General features: G+C 38.9%; 1 protein-coding gene across 1 annotated transcript in view; it reads left to right on the top strand.

The window, feature by feature from the left end:
- LOC106644351 (roundabout homolog 2) overlaps window positions 1-17735 on the top strand; it is a 535313-nt gene that overhangs the window by 353692 nt on the left and 163886 nt on the right. The window contains exon 2 of the mRNA XM_089598313.1: window positions 16820-17122. Within this exon, the coding sequence (XP_089454439.1) occupies window positions 16820-17122 (303 nt within the window). The remainder of the gene's footprint in view (window positions 1-16819; window positions 17123-17735) is intronic.

Genomic DNA, 17735 nt, shown 5'->3' with positions numbered 1-17735 from the left:
CTCATCCAGCTGTATAAAAATTTCGCAGCTTCGAGCCCATACGAATTTATAATTTAAAGTTTTAGCCATGGACTTTGCCTTCATGAGTAAAGAGTGCATGGATCTTGGAAGCAGCTCGTAAAGTTTAATATTATTATTGCCAGTACAGTCATTATAAATCTGTGAGAATTTTAACGTGTTTAAACGTTTGTATGCTTTGCTAGTATAATCACGTGACATGGTGACCTTAAGAGTTATCAAATAAGATCTGCCCTTACGGACAGTATCACGCAACCTATTCCCACCAGACGACATAGCGGCAGCTACACCCCTAACCGAAAATGCACATACATCTAAAACATCAGAGAGTAATCCCTGCAACTGTAAGATAAGTAAAAGATTTTAAACGAAGTCATACTGATCGATTGTACAACGTGCTGGCACTCTAACGACCTTCAGCTGACAAGGCGCTGGATCCCTCTGAGCCTCCTACGCGCTGAAGTGTAACCTTAAGCTGAGTGTTCTCACGACGCAGCTAAATCAATTCTTCAGAGTTTGCAGCCGCTTGGGTTTCCACATGTTGCAGCCGATTGTCAGTGTCAGCCTTCGTCTTTGCGATGGCTTTGTAGAGCGCAGCAAACTGATCAGACGGTCTAAAGGTGTCCTAATCCAAAGGCAACCCGTCTGGGCCTAAATCCCCACCATCTGGGGGGCCGGTAGTCGAGCCAGCAGAATTAGATGACTCTATGTTCAGCTCATCCCCAGTGTAGTTAATATCGGTAATCGTATTTTCCGCTAGTGGGCTCAATTCAGTCACAAGAGACACAACAAGATCCTGGTCCACCTGATCCGTATCAACCACGCCCACGCAACAAACGCTGTCAGTAAACCGCGCGCGCGTCCCCACCTAAGGCTGCGATGATCCACAAAGTGACAACTTTCCAGATCGTCTAACAGTATCACTAAGCCCGAGCGCAACAACTACTATGGCTACGGAAAGAGCTCTGCAACTAGCTCTAATGCTTCAGATGTTGTAGTTTTCCTCCCGATCAGTCTGGTGCTAGAGTAACAGGTCAGAGAAGATCATCTTAAGGTATAGAGGCAGTCACGTTTGCTGGAAACTTTAGCCCAAAAAAGTTTAGCTCACCGATCCTTTTTAGGACCACTGGATGTTGAACTACCTTGTCAGTAAATATATTAGAACTTAACAGCCTTAAGGACTCACAAAAGTCTTAATCATGCCAAAAGTTGCAAGAGCGCAATTTTGAAGGAACACTTCAAGTGCTTTAAATGTTTACAATTTAAGGCGTCAGGAAACTGACGCATAACATTTATCGAGATTGAAATAAGCAGCGTTAAGATCGACAAATAAAGAATCCATTACGTAAAAGATCAGCTTTTCATTAAAATCCTGATGACAGTCATCACATAAATTTTTATGACTTTTGAATAGATAGGATGATATGTATTATTATTCATTGTGGCGATAAAAAATAGAAAGAGTGAGCTGAACAACTTTGTTCCTTTGGTAAAAAAGTTGTGAGATTGAAAAAAACAATTTTTTAATTATATATTTCATGTCAGTTTGACATCCTTACAGTTTCAACAAATAGCCCTTTTTTTTTACTATAACGTGAGAAACTGCAAACCAACAGCCCTTTAGGGCTAACAATTATTTTATGACGCAAGGAACGTACACTACTATTCAGCATCATTATTATTTCATTTTACTTTTCACAGCTTATTGTATGATCCAATAAACTGTATGAACCTCGAACAAATATGTTTTTAATAAGATTTTTGTTCTGAATAGTGTCAAGAATAGATGTAAAATGTTTAACCAAAAATGTTTCACATTACATGTCAACACGCTACGGTGTTCCATTTAGTGAGTCTCGAGTGAAGCCGTGACGAGGGGGGGGCATGCTAGTCATTCATAGAAAGTCATTCCTTTACAAATTCACGTTATTTCTTTGGCTTTATAACTCGATAGTCGTACAGCTCTTTCGTATTTTCCGCATACTTATTTAGATATTTGTGTTCTCTAAAAAATCGTAAAGTATTTGCATCGATGAATCTATTTTATATCGTTGCTGTGACGCTGGACCAATTGCATGGATCATCCCATCTTCAATTCTATACTATATACTTCTGATGTGCCCTGTGGTACCAAAAACTTGAGAGCTTATTTTTTCACCTGTTCGTGTCTCGTTGGCTCTGTGCGAGCTTCTCTGGTAGTTCCACACTTTGACTCGAAAAGAAAGAGTTCTGCCTGGGAATTCCTGGATAGTGGGGGTTAGTACAACGAGTTTACAGCAAGCGAGAGCGAAACAGTGTTAGAGGAGGAGCTAGAGATGGAGGCTGGGAAAGAAATCAAGGGATAAACTGAAGAGAGAGAGAGAGAGAGAGAGAGAGAAACGGTTTTAAGGCATTACTATACGAATCAGTGTTAAATTAGTCGACTACCAGTAGAAGCAGCTCGTCCGGCTTTCCTACTTATCTTGGTCGTAAAACTCCTGACTTATCTCGTGCCTCCTCTGCCACCACCATTACCGCTGCCCACCTCAGAATGCACTATCGCTTGATAAATATCTACAGATTCGTTCGCCCGCACAGGGAGGCCGTACGCCTGACGACGTAACCTGATGTTCTGCTACGGTGTAAACTACACACCTCTTTTTCAGTGTGTGTGTGTGTGTGTGTGTGTGTGAGAGTGTGTGCGGGTGCGCGTGCGTGCTACATGTGGGTATGATGATGAATAATAAGCAAGCTTAACCGCCAGAGGGCAGCAGCAGGACAAGCTGCTACACAACATAGATATATTATTTAAATACTGTTTATTTGCATTGCTTCATGAAAAAATTCATAAAAATTATTTACATTGTTGCTTTTAGCAGTTTCTTAAGGTGGTTCTTCACGATGGTGCCGTATCAAAGCGACACGGGACCCTGTGATTTTCTAATTTTCGATTAGCGTATTATTTGCAACATAAAATATGTTGTACTGGCACTTGACCATAATATCATTGCATTTACATACAAATAAACAAGCTAATAAAGTCAGAGTAAGAGTTGTAAAAAAATTTTTTTTTGACGCAAGGTTCTGAAAATGGCATGTACGCTCCTACTCAAGCAGACGTTGCCGCAGTTTACACGGCAAACATTTCGTTTACGATTAAATATCGTATACTATTTCCCTGATTAGCCCAAACTTTTGTTATATTATTAGAAAGCTGAAAAGTTCTTCTTTCACTATAAACTTTTTCTATTACGATCTTAAGTCTACTTTACGAGATATTACATGATATCGTAGTATGGAAAAGTAACCTACATAAGAACACATGTTACAAGTGCATTTTTTGACTGACTTGTTTTCAAAAATTTGCCTGATAAAGGGACTTGAAATTTTAAAGAAAGATGCCTTATAACTTTAATAACAATCCCTCCAAATTTCCCTGTAAGTTTAAGTAAATGGGTTAGGTGAAGAACCACCTTAAATTGACTTATATTTAAACTACCATAATAGATTTTTTTGGAAATTTTCTCATTCATCCTTTATACTTAAAAGCTCCCGCTCTCTCACATACAAGTAACAATGAAAGTGAGGCACCATCATAGATAAACCGATAAACCATGTTTAAATAATATGTCTATATCTCTAGGTAGCAGCTTGTCCTGCTGCCCGCTGGTGATTGAGCTTGCTCACAAGTCATCCTCATACATACGTGAGCTGTAGTGCTGATCTGTTGATAACAATTTAGCGTGGCATAAAAATAACCGTAAGGTGCCTCGGCCACCTCTCCTGCTCCGTCGAACACACTGTTAGTGCTGTAGTTTCCTCAAATTAACTTTTTCTTCCCGCTGTTCCGCGTAACGATCATTCGGAGCCTCTCTCTTCCCTGTACCTCATCCGAACGAGCTTGGCTGTCAACTTCTTCTCTTCTGGGAGGGGGTCAGACGCTTCTCTCTTGGATCAATTCTTCCATTCTTGCTCCCTCGCTTCCCTATCGCCTTTTCATTGGAAGGAATGAGAAAAACTCGAGAATAAAATCCGAGGTGGTCTCCTGTGGGATGTGATGCGGAAAATTTCAGAGGACTTTTAGGAAACCTTTAGATTGGGAGTTTGTCTTCCCCTTTTATTCTTTCCTCTTCCCACCTACTCTTTATTTTTTTTCCATATGGTCCCCACTTCTTCCCCTTACTTTTCTTTTTTTTGCCGCGTCAATTGGTTTGAGCTCTGTATCCCCAAATGGAATTGAACTTCGTATACAAATCTTACTGACTCGAGCTTAGGTGTTGTATACAAGAAACCATGACATGGTATTGCGATTTGTAATCTGTAAGGATAAAATTTATTTCTTACTGCTGCAGGTCATCACCGATCACTGACAACTCTCAGTTCATTTGACAGATGTTGTGACAAAACAGTCCAAGAAATGTAAATTCAATAATTGATGCCCGAAACACCAACACGAGGGATAGTTCATTATAGAGGGCATATACCTACAAAACGGAAACTCTCGCTGTTCACTGAATTTTGCAAAGAAAGGCAGGCTATTAAAGAAATTCCATTGCTTAACGGGGATATCGGAGAAGAGAGAAGAAGGAATGGAAAATTTTGCGGTAAACCGCTTATATCAGCGTCATAAGAAGACGTAGAACCCTTTCAGGATGGCTTGACCAGTAACGGTGGCTTATCTCCCAGGCCACGCTGTCAAACCCTGTCTCGCTTTTACTCCAGAGAACTGAGCAATTGAAGCTTTGAATGGAGTAAAGAAGCGTCAGGACGCAGGCCCCACTTCATCCCTTACGCTTCTCTAATTTGACACAATGGTATAGCCTCGAATTTCAACCCTTCAGTTCCACACTACTCCAGATGAAAAGACTCGCACTTGCCTTGGAATTCTATACGTACGAGTACCTATCCGTGCTATGGCTAGGGTATTATAGTAAAGTTTGCCTTTCCCTATCTTCACTCTCATCTCTGTCGATAGCCCCGGCTGATATTACTCGAAGCTGGCAACGGGGTCCTCTGCTAGCTATAGCTCGCATATATATACGAGACTAAGCTCCAAGTGAGCTGCCCTAGCATACTTGGATAGGTGCAAGCTCATCGATGTGATATCCCAACTGAGACTATTGCACCTACGTTATTTTTTCGAGGCGTGAGTATTGTTTTTTCTCTCTTTTCTCGGAAGATTCGAAAGATACGTCTGACGGCCCTTGTCTTCGAGCTCTTTGGCTTGATAAGAAAAACATTGCCTGCATACTGTGTTATACCTATAGTATGAACCCATGATTGTGTGTCTTCTATACGACCATTGGATAAATGGTCGTATCTTATCTGATGCTGGTTTCAGAGGCAATATCAATGCCTTGCACCCAAGAGCATAAACTGGGATATCTCATCCTGTGCACCAATGTTGTGTAAGTTTTCCCTATTCAATATCTATTATACTTTTTACGATATCCAAATTGCTGTTGACGATGAAATGAAAAATCTCCCTCAATATAGGGCATAACGATTAGATCGCAATCAGCCCTTTGGATTTTTCCTCGGGGATTGTTGCCACCGATAAAAATGTCTATTATTATTACGAACCATTATTATCTTACACACCTTTACCTATACCTATTTACTAGTGTAGATGAGTTATGTGTGCTCATTATTCCTAGCCTCTCCGGAAAAGGTGGTATAGCTTACTCACAGCACCTAGTACGTTAATCGAGCACTTCTAAACTTTCGACAGTTAATTTCCAGGGCTCGTTGTTACAGTGAGTGAAAAAATACAAGAGTAAGGGAAAAACGCGTGGTCACCACAAAAATCAAGATCACCGTCAGAAGAGCTTCTACGGTCAGTCCTTTTAAATAGTTTTCGTGCCAATAAGCCTGTTTCACTCCCGAGGCGTGGTGATTGATCAGCCAATTAGCGACTTTCCTACAAGGAACACAGGATCACTTGATGTACGAAAATTACTCGAGGAAGTAAGGAGGGAAGTTTGGTCAGGGCGTAGGTGATAGATACATCTATACAGTGATGGTGAATACCCCCATAAAGTGAGAGAGAGTTTTTTAGTCACTCTTCCGCTCTGGCCGCTACTAATGCTCCTTACCTTTGCCCCAGCGTTGTCGTCCAAGGCGCGTTTGACTTGTAGTATTAGGAGAGGGGGGGGAGGCAGACTGTTTGCTTAGGACGGATGGCTTCTGCGCTCCTCGAACCTTTCATTACGTTCGAGTGAATAGGAGAAATACTTTATCGTGAATTACGCACGGGCAGGGGACTGCTTCTACTCTGCCGAAAACATAATGGACTCTTGGAGCGGATGGCACTGTTTTCGTTCTCTTCACTTGTCGACCGGCGTTTGAGAACACAGTGAGGCAGTGTTTGCCTACGGGATCGAAGAAGATATAGCTCATGCGTCACTTGGCCCTTGACACTCTGATTACCGGTTGCTCAGTGCGTGGTCGATGCGCCCAAATACACGCGCATATACACGTACTTGTGGGTTTCTCGATAGTCTGGGTATGGGTATACCAACATGGTAAAAAAATGCCTCCGACTGTTTATTGACGATCGAGACGAAAAGAAGGTTTCACGTTGACAAATCCGAAAAGAAGCCCACCTATAATTGCACTTGTCAGGCGGAGGAAGTAAAAAATCGGGGAAAGGGGGGGGGAAATGAAAGCTTATCCTTTGCGAAAAGATGTGAAAAAAAATTTAAAAACAAAAGTTCAAAGAGTTGATACCAGAGACCTGCAGACGAGCTGTGTGTACACCACCAAGGGTAAAATCTAAGCCCTTGAACGTTTACCTTGGTGCCGACAAATTCTATAATGGCTTCGTAACGCTGTCCTTATCCCACTGTGTCTCCTCCACTTTCTAGTCTCTCGATTTTTCCTTCCGAGGTAGAGAGCTCAGCAAAGATGCTAGAGAAAGGGAAATCAGGAAATAAGAAAAAAAGAAGAAATAGAGTAGCAAGCCAACGGAGCATCGTCATCGCCTGGAAAAGCGATCACGCATTCTTTCAGAAAAAATGTGTATGCATAGGTTCATCATGTGCCTGCATACTCGTGTTAGTGGCCCAAATTTTGAGCTGATGCGAGTGTACTTGAACATACATATCATCAGAGGTTGATGCATCAATTTCGTGAGCATCACCGTATCAGAATCCTATCATAGATGATAAATAATTCATGCTCGCGTCTGAGTAAAACACTCATCCCCGAACGCCTACTTTGCATCTATCTCTCCTCTTCACCTCCTTTTTTCTTATCAACTCCCTCCACAGTATTAGCATGCTCTTTCCCTTTTTTATCTGATCCTCGTTCTGCAGTTATGCGTACTTCTGAATCTCTGTTTCGATACTCATATGTTTCCCTCCTCCTGGCTGCTGTGACTCAAGTTTTTGATTGAGCTATACCTTTGTACACACATGTATTTGTGCCATTATCTTACTAATATATAAAGCAAAGTCGCTTAAACCGTTGTAATCGCTAACCACGAAAACTACAGAACCGATTTTGCTGAAATTTTGCTTACCGATTCTTAACACTTCCTAGATGGTTTTAGTATGATTTTTATCTTGAAAAATTTAATAACAGTAGCAATAAATAAGCTCATAGTTTTGCAAAAATACGCCAGCTTTTCACTTTAGTTCAGTAAAATCCGCTAGGTGGCGTCGACATAAAATCGAGGCTACCTGAAACATAATTAAATAAGTGTGGTTATAATACGCTGGAGCGTCGAAGTCTTTTCTTTAATCGTCGACTGGCAGTTCATCGACATTGTAGCTGGAGACGTGCAGCTTGGTATCCCGGTTACCGATGACGCTTTTCTCCGAAGGGGAAGTGATCTAGGTCTTCACTTTCACCTGGAACCTTCAGGATTGATGAGTGCCACTGATGAAAAATTTATTCTAACCGATAACGTGTCCGGCGGAATACCAGGTGACGTGTCAAAACAGATCAAATCCTGCTCCGACACTTCAGAGTTATGTGGCCGTACCACAATCTGGCCTGGTGCCGTCAGACAATTTTTACTACAAATATAAGCCAGGGAAGACAGCCCTAAAGAGTATGGGCAGCTACAACTGCCAACTTCTTAGTGGTCGTTCCAACGGCATACCTACAAAGAAGGTATTCTCCAGGCCCACTTTCCCGACTAACGACGAACGGTGGTTATCCGGGCAACGACCTGATGACGAGATATATTTTGATCAGAGGCGCATATCTCCCTCATTTACGGTCTCCGTACACAGAGACTCCGAGGGTAAGAGTCAAGCTACCCACAGAAGCATAATAATAAGGAAAAACTAGAAATTTCATCACTGGCCTTTTTCAGGGCCAATATAAGTATTTACGTTCATTACTTAACCTTCAATCTCATCGGTTGTTTTAAGGGCGCCCTAAGTTTAAACTACCATGCCAACAAATACATTCTTACTAGCATTTCCGGAAACATTATTTGTCGACTAAAAGACTACGTAAAGCCGGCCACTATTAAACCAAGTCAGTCATTCAATGGCAGACGTTACGAGCAGAGTTGTTCGTCACAAGGCTTGAAACCCCGGTGACCGACGATCCTATATTACCCCCTCGACTCTAAGCATGTAACCAGGAATCACCGATCCTCTCCATGGTCTGCGCTGGGCGTACCTAACAGCTTTGAAGGAAAAAAAAAACTTGAGCCAACGAGAGTCTCCAACGAGCAAGCATAACGAACCAATCTCTACTAATTTCTCCACCTTAGATCCCCAAAACAACTGAGTCTGCAAAAAACGAAGGTGCTTTAGACACCAACGTCTTTGACGTTATAGCATGAGACGTTGGAAAAGAGCTCTACAACTAGCTCCAAAGCTTTGAACTTTGTAGTTTTTCTCCCGATCAGTCTGGGTCTTCAACAGCAGGCTAGAGAAGATCACGCTGAGGTATCCAGGTAGTCACATTTGCTGTAAACTTTAGTCAAGAAAGAGTATACTTAAAAAACTCACCGGTCTTTTTTAGGGCAATCGGACGTTGAACTACCTTACCAACAAATATATTAGAACTTAACAAAATTGACAGAAAATAGCCTTTAGGGGTCACAAAAGTCACAAGAGGGTGAATTGGAAAGAAAACTTCAAATGTATCTAATGAATACAATTTTAGGTGTCAAGAAACTGACGCAGAAAATTTATCGAGATTGGAACAGCAGCGTTAAAATCGACACATAAAGAATCCATTACGTTGGAGATTAGCTTTTCATTTTACCCTCCCAGTTATCTCTTAAATCTTTAAAGATCTAAATTCAGGTTTTTACATAAGAAGAAAATATATTTGTATTTTTGTGGCAATAATAAATGTAGAGATTAAGCTCCAGGCTTTGTTGCTCTGGTAATAAAGTTGTGAGATAAGAGAAAAAAAATTTTTTTTAACATATATTTTTGAGAGTTTAAAATTTTAACATCTTTAAAAAATAGCTCTTGTCAAAAATTACACGGGAAAAACTGATAATCAACCGCTCCTTATGTCCAACGATTATTTTATGACATAAGGAATGCACGATACTTTTCAGCATAATTATATTTTTTTTAATTTTGACAGCTTATTATTTGACCAAATAAACTGTATGGATTGGGAACAAATAAGTTTTTAGTAAGAAGATTTTTGTTTTGAGAAGTGTCAGGAATAAATTTAAAATTTCTAACTAAAAACGTTTCACATTACATGTCAACACACTACGGTGTTCCATTTAGTAAGTCTCGGGCGAAGCCGAGACGGGGGGCTGCTTGTTTATGTATATCAAGAACTTACGCGCATTCTTCCTGATGCCAGGAAAAACGTTGACAGCGTAAATATCGTAAATATATCGAGTTGACCCATGGATTTGCAGGCACATAGTAATGTACATTGCATCGTCATTGTGTTGCTGGGAGAAAAGGAGAAAATATATTATTAAAAACAACAAGTGCTAAATACCAGCTCGCTAATTCTTAATTTCTGGCCTTATAGGAGCAACGAATCGCGTACCCAAGCGCCGAAGGCTCATAGCACAATTTCTTGTCTTTTTCCCTTTTCCATAAGATTTAAGTATACGAGGTGTGATCAAAAAGTAAGGTGTTTTTTTGAATTGCGCGCGCTCTTTACACTCTAAGTTAAAAATTTTTTTATTATTATGTTGGTACACTCGTCACGATCATATGTTCATAGTTTTGACTATATAGCATGTGTTGTTTTTATGTGAGAGACTTAAAGGTTAGACTCGTGTTTGCGTGCTCGGCGATTTCTTTTTGTTAAAAATAATGGAGCAAAGAGTTTGTATTAATTTTTGTGTAAAAAACGGTATTGAGTGCTCAAAAACTCTTGAAGTGTTGACAGTGGCCTACGGTGAGTCAACTATGAGCAAAAAATGAAATTAAACAAGAAATGATAACAAAAAATTAAATAAATGAATAAAATATGGAGGAAATTAAAACAACAAACCAGGGGGGAGAAATGGGTCATGGGATCCACGGTAAGAACGAAGTTCTTTAAACATGATATGAGTATAAAAACACAATTTCTCAGGTAACAAGGGGGTCGCCAGACCCGTAGGAAAAATGAAGCTCTATAAACGTTAGTACTGCATTCATGTGGTTCACTAAACAAAAACTTGAAAAACGATTAAAAAAAAAAAAAAAAAAAAAATTGTTCAGTACTCACGATGGTTGAACTTCGTGAGTACTATATTTATGCACGCCGTTCTCACGAAGTTCAACCATCGTGAGTACTGAACTATTTTTTTTTTTCTTACTTTTTTTCAGTACTTATTTTCATAGAGCATCGTTATTTCTATGGGTCTGGCGACCTCTTTGTTACCTGAGAAATTGTGTTTTTATACCCATGTCATATTTCAAGAACTTCGTTCTTACCGTGGGTCCCATGACCCATTTCTCCCACCTGGTTTGTTATTTTAATTCCCTTTATATTTTATTCATTTATTTAATTTTTTGTTTTCATTTCTTGTTTAATTTTATTTCATTCAATTTCCTTTTTTTCATTTCTTTTTTTTCCTACTTTATTTCTTTTTTTTTCATATTTCATTTCTTTTTTTTTTCATATTTCATTTTTTTTTTTCTCATATTTTATTTTATTACTTTTTTTTCATTCTTTTGTATTTCTTTTATTTCATTTTTTTTTTTTTTTATCAAATGCCAAATAAGCGCCCTTAACAACCATTAAAATGATATGTAACGCGAAATATACATATCTAATAATCTTACATAATTTATTTATTATTGATGTAATAAATTACTATATTTATATAATTATGTGACATTGTAACATAATTAGTTAGTCGAATTCAAAATCTTAAAAACCATTGATACGTTGTGCAACTTTATCGAACATATTTATTTTAATAATTTATTTATTTATAAAATAATTTATCTATAACAGTAATTATTAGCATTACTGTCATGCCAAAAAAACCTAAGGTTTAATAAAAATCGGTCGGTATTTTATGCATCAAATGCATAAAATACAAATATTTAATGAGTAAAAACGCGCCTTATTATATTTAATCTACGTAACCATATTTATGCTAATTTAATTTTTTTTTTTTTTTTTTTTTTTTTTAAGAATTGTAAAAGAAAAACGTTCAAAGTCAAATAAAAACTGTTGTGGGAAAATAAAATTAAAATTCGTTTAAATATGAATTGCGGGTGAGGGGAAGTGTATAATGAACTGTTGGTGAGGGGGACGAGGTGAGGGGGGGAACTTGAGAGGAAGTGACTTCCGGTAGGCCACTTCCGTTTTATAAAATCTGTCGGTTTTAAAATTCCAGCCCCCCGAGTACGCAACATAAAGTACTTCGTTCTAAAAAAATGTTTAAAAGTGGTATAAGTTATTCCAAGAGGGCCGAGAAAATGTTAATGATGAACCTCGCTCTGGGTGACCCAGGACGTCAAACACCGACGAAAATGTTCAGAAAGTGAAAGAAATGGTACTAAAAAATCGTTGAATTATGATTAGAGAAATAGCTGATGATCTTGACAAATCGTTTGGCTCATGCCAATCAATTTTGACGGATTTTTGGGTATAAGACGTGTATCCACGAACACCATGATAATGCACCTGCGCACAAGTCGTTATTAGTTAGTAGTCTTTTGGCCAAAAACAGTACTTCCATCATGCCTCAGCCACCATATTCACCAGATTTTGCCCCCAGCGACTTTTTCCTCTTCCCAAAATTGGAAAAGCCCATGAAAAGACGAAGATTTGCCATGATTGAGGAGATTAAGGCTACATCGCTGAAGGAGCTCATAGCAATACCCAAAATAGCATTTCAGAAGTGTTTTGACGACTGGAAAAAGCGTTGGCACAAGTGCATTGTATCTGAGGGAGATTATTTTGAAGGGGATAACATCGTTTTAGATGAATAAGTAAAAATTTTTTTATAAAAATGAAAAGTCACCTTACTTTTTGATCACACCTCGTAAACTATAATCAATGATCGATTGTTAGCCTCGTATACGCACTCAATGGCCTACATTTGCCACTAGCTGACGCTACTGCTGTTGCTGTCGTGGATTTCGTTATAAGTTATTAAGATGCGTGCAGTCAGTAAGATGAAGATGGGCTTTATGAATAAGTCATTCTCAGGCTCGTTCATGTAGATCTATTTTTCCTTCATTCTGCGATTTTTTGGGAGCGTTGATCGATCTTTGGAGCTCAATCTCATGCTCTATTTCTTTCTTAATTATTGCTGGCTGATAAACCATATCTAGAAAAATATTTATCTTTCATGCTCAAATCATTTTGATTTAATTAAACTTTGTCTTGAATACACATTCAAGAGTGGAATGTTTGCGTAGTAAGCGTAGTAAATGAAAAACAAATAATTTCGATAGCTGTTAAATCGCACTACACGTATGTGCGTAAATTTCGACTTGTCGGTAAAAATAGAAAAATTTGAAGAACAGATCGCAGTTTTTGTACGAAATGTCAAACAACCCCAAAACTCTTCAGCCTTTTTTCTTTTACGCCTTAATTTCATTTCAACATGGAGTTTTTTGACCACTGTGAGTAATCAGACATAGTGATAACGATAACTACCATAAAAGTAAGCTTAACAGTTTTTTTATTAAAATTAGTACATTACGCCACTGCAAAGTTCGCACAAGGGTGTAAAGGCTTTTGCTCGAGTGGCGTATGTTGTTTTTATTCATAGGGTACACAGTAAGGTTTAATTACAGCATGTGAAACTTAAAGTATAATATACGATACTCATACGTACAATTTTCTTTTTGTACTATAATTTAAAAAAAAACAGAAAGTTGTGATTGGCGCGTATTAGTGGTCAAACTTGACAGGAATGAGTGTCAGTCGATCACATTATTGTGTGACATGAATTTGATTACACGGTACGAGTTACTGGCACTGACATCGAATGCGAGTCAATCACATGACACAAAAATGTCCGCACGAGTTACGTACAAAATGTGTCGTTACATGTGCGACGAAAATTGGTATAAATATTGAAGTAAATAATTTAAAAAACGCGTTGAAGGCTTAGGCACTTTGTATTATCAAATACTAGCCTCCCTCCCCCCATCTCGGCTTCACCTGAGACTGAACACTGTAGTATGTTGACATGTAATAAGAAACGTTATTAGTGAAAAATTTAACATCTATTTCTGATACCAGCTGACACTTCTTAGAACAAAAAACTTCTTGTTAAAAAAATTTCTGTTTGGAATCCATACAGTGTATATTGTCATATAATAAAGCTGTAAGAAGTGAAAAAATATAATTATGCTAAAAAGTACCGTGCGTTCCTTACGTCATAAAATAATTAATGGTCCCTTAAGAGCCCTTAATTAGCAGTTTCTTCCGTATAATCTACGAAAAAGGATATTTTTACGAGCTAAAAAGATTTAAAACTCACAAAAAATATATCGTTAAAAATTTTTTTTTCCTATCTTACAACTTAATTACCAAAGCCGAAGAGTCTTGGAGCTTCATCTCGACATTATTTGTCGCCACAAAAATATAAATACATATTTTACCTATTTCAAAATCTAAACGATGTTAGAGATTGCTGTAAGGGTTATAATAAAAAGCAGATCTCTCACTTAAAAAATTCTTTATTTCTCGATTTTGATAATGCTGTTTCAATCTCGATTAATGTTCTGCGTCAGTTTCTTCACGCCTAAAAATGTACATGTTAGATGTATTTGAAGTTTTCCTTCCAATTCGCCCTCTTGCGACTTTTGGCGTGGTTAAGACTTTTGTGAGCCTTAAGGGCTGTTTTTGTCAACTATGTTAAGTTCCAATATATTGGTTGGAAAGGTAGTTCAACGTCCGATTGCCCTAAAAAAATACCGGTGAGATTCTTAAGTGAACTCTTTCTTGACTAAAGTTTACACCAATTGTGACTGCCGGGATATCTCAGGGTTATCTTCTCTGGCCTGCTGTTGAAGACCCAGACTGATCGGGAGAAAAATTACAAAGTCCAAAGCTTTGGAGCTAGTTGTAGAGCTCTTTTCTAACGTCTCCTGCTATAACGTCGAAGACGTTGGTGTCTAAAGCACCTTCGTTTTTTGCAGACTCAGTTGTTTTGGTGATCTAAGGTGGAGAAATTAGTAGAGATTGGTTCGTAATGCTTGCCCGTTAGAGAATCCCGTTAGCTCAAATTTTTTTTTCCTTCATAGCTGTTAGGTTCGCCCAGTGCAGACCTTGGAGAAGATGGGTGATTCCTGGTTGAATGCTCAGAGTCGAGGGTAATAGAGGGTCGTTGGTCACTGGGGTTCCCAGCCTTGTGACGAACAACTTCACTCGTTACATCTGCCAGTGAATGACTGACTTGGTTTAATAGTGGCCAGCTTCATATAGTTTTTTAGTCAATGAATCGTTGTCGCAAATGGTAGTAAAAATGTATTTGTTGACAAGGTAGTTTAACCTTAGGTGGCTCTTAAAAAAACCGATGAGATTAATGATTAAGTTGGGAACATAAATACTTAGAATGGACCTGAAAAGGGTCAATGGTAAAACTTCCAGCTATTTCTTATAATCATTCTTGCTAATGGAGAGCTGGATACGGGTGGCTTGACTCTTACTCTCGGAGTTTCTGAGTACGGAGACCGTGCTAGGGGGAGGTACGCCGCTGACCAAAGAATATCTCGTCTTCGGGTCGTTTCCCGGATAACCAACCGCTCATCGATAGTCGTGTAAGTGGGCCTGGAGAATACCTTCTCTGAGGGTATACCGTTAGGACAAACCACTTAGGAGGAGGCTGTTGTTACTGACCGAACTCTTCAGGGTTGTTTCCCTGCCTTGATGTAGCAAAATCTGCTCTGGTAGCACTAGGTCAGTTGGAAGAGTTGCTAGAGCAGATTGTGCTCTGGCAATATGTCTTCCGATGATTCGTCGGAGACGTTAGCATTTAGAACCACGTTTGGTTGGTAGCACTCATCAATCTTAAAGGTTCGGGATGGAGTTTGATTTAAGCCGCTTGTCCATTAGAGAACAGTGCCGGTACTTTGACCGGGCATAAATAACCAGACTCACTTAATTAGATAATTTTGAATAAAACGAATTTTCGCCCTGCGTAATTGGACAAAAGTACCTTTTTTCGAGGAAGTAAGGTAAAAATTTTTGTTTCGTTCTGCATAACATAACTAACAATTCTTACATTTATCAATACGTATATCATAGCAAACATGGAAGTACGTAGAATGCGCAAATCACGTGTAACATAAGTAGTACATTTGAGTACATGTATTCTATCCACGTGCGTGTTCAAATACGTAATAATAATAAAATTTTTACAATTTTAATATCTGATTCTTAAGAACCTATTAAAATTAGGTATTCTCTAATTTTCTCAGTTTCTGTTATACCGAGTTTAATAACATTTGCGTCGAAAGTTTCACTTCTGCCGGGGGTCCCGAGGTCAACTTCTGATTTTTTGAATTTGTCCACCTGCGGGGTAAAATTAAGGACCGCCACTCAGGTTCAATGTGTTTCGTCCCAGAGCTGTTGGATAATCCTCCCACTTGCAGATAAGAACAAGAGAGAGGTGACACGCCTAGTAGACAAATAGCGAAGTATCATCTAGTAATACCAGAGTCCCCCACATACTTTTCCCGCAGTAACGACAACTGCGAAGAGTCGGAAAGTGACTATACAGATGAGATAGAAAGTAGAGTGATGGCAAAGTAGGAACTCGGAAACCGTATATTAAGGACCGATAATAAGAGTCGCGAATAATCATGGGGATACAAAGCACTATATCAAGGCACAGGGAATTTTGAGAGTAACCAGACTCATTCTAAAAGGCCGTAGTATCACATGATGATATTTGGAAGAGACGTTAATGTTTACGTCGGGATCACCATTGTGGGGTAAAATATTGGACCGCCACTCAGGTCTAACGTGTTTCGTCCCGGAGCTGTTGGTGGACTCGTCAGTAAGGTATATCCAACAGCTCCTTCCTTAGATACCTACTTGGGGTGCTCACACTAAACTGGAACTTCCTTACATACTAACTGATAGATAATCCTGCCACTTGTGGATAAGCACAAGGGAGAGGTGACATGCCTAGCGGACAGTTAGCAAAGTATCATCTAGCCCCCATCTAGTCCCCACATACCTATTAAGGGTTGGTATTTATTTTTTATAACTAGCTTAAAACTAGTTTATGGATGTTACAACAATGTATTTTTACATAAAAATCTTTTAGACATTTAAATTTTTTATGTACTTATCTATTTAAAAGTATTTTGACATAAAAAACTTTCAGGTATTAACATTATTTATGTACCTATCTATTTAAAACTTAACTAGCGAAAAACTAACTGTTGCCGTTTAATGCTTTCAGGACAAAATCGAGCACCGCGGATCACGGAGCACCCATCGGATATAACTGTAGCGAAGCACGAGCCAGTCACGTTGAATTGTAAGGCAGAAGGTGAGCCCAGGCCGGAGATCCAGTGGTACAAGGATGGCGAGCTCGTGCAGAAGTCACAAGCTGACTCACACCGTGTTCTCTTACCTACGGGCTCCCTTTTTTTCCTACGGGTTATTCACGGTAAGAAAGAACAGGATGGTGGTGTCTACTGGTGTGTTGCCAAGAACAAGGCTGGAAGCGCGACGAGTCGCAATGCCACTCTCACTGTAGCAGGTAGTTATAATAATTTTAATGCATGCGTAAGATGTTCACAAGTTTTTAGATCGAAGTTCTTTATGTCGCGTACTGGGTGGGCTGGAATTTTAAAAACGACAGATTGTATGAAACGGAAGTGGCTTACCAGAAGTCTCTTCCTCCTAAGTTTCCCCCCTTACCCCGTTGCCGTCACTGTCAGTCCCCTACACACTTTCCCTCACCCAACCACGCCCTGTATCTTCCAACCATGTTGCCCTACTCTCCCCCACACCACGGCCCACCGTTCCCTTCACACTCCCAAGCAATTAATTTTTAAACGAATTTTGTTTTCCTACAATAATTTTTATGTAACTTTGAATTTTTTTCTTCTGCAATTCTAAAAAAAAAAACACTTTCTAATAAAAAGATTTGAACCCTCGACCACCTGAATACGAGTCGTGTACCTTACGCTCTCTGCTACGAGCGCTGCCAACTATATGAAATCGGTTTCTTGTACTTATCCTGTGGTTCGTAACTTATTTTTCATTTTTATATGCATTCACTGATAATACATTTAACTAATGATAAATTATTTGTTTAATTATTTTTTAAAACGAAGTTCTTTATGTCGCGTGCTTTTAAAAACGACAGA

This window comes from Copidosoma floridanum, unplaced genomic scaffold (assembly GCF_036245765.1).
Source record: "Copidosoma floridanum isolate Cflo_tuat_1 unplaced genomic scaffold, Cflo_Japanese_pri ptg000006l, whole genome shotgun sequence".
NCBI lineage: Eukaryota > Metazoa > Arthropoda > Insecta > Hymenoptera > Encyrtidae > Copidosoma > Copidosoma floridanum.
This window is presented reverse-complemented; position numbering and strand designations above follow the sequence as displayed.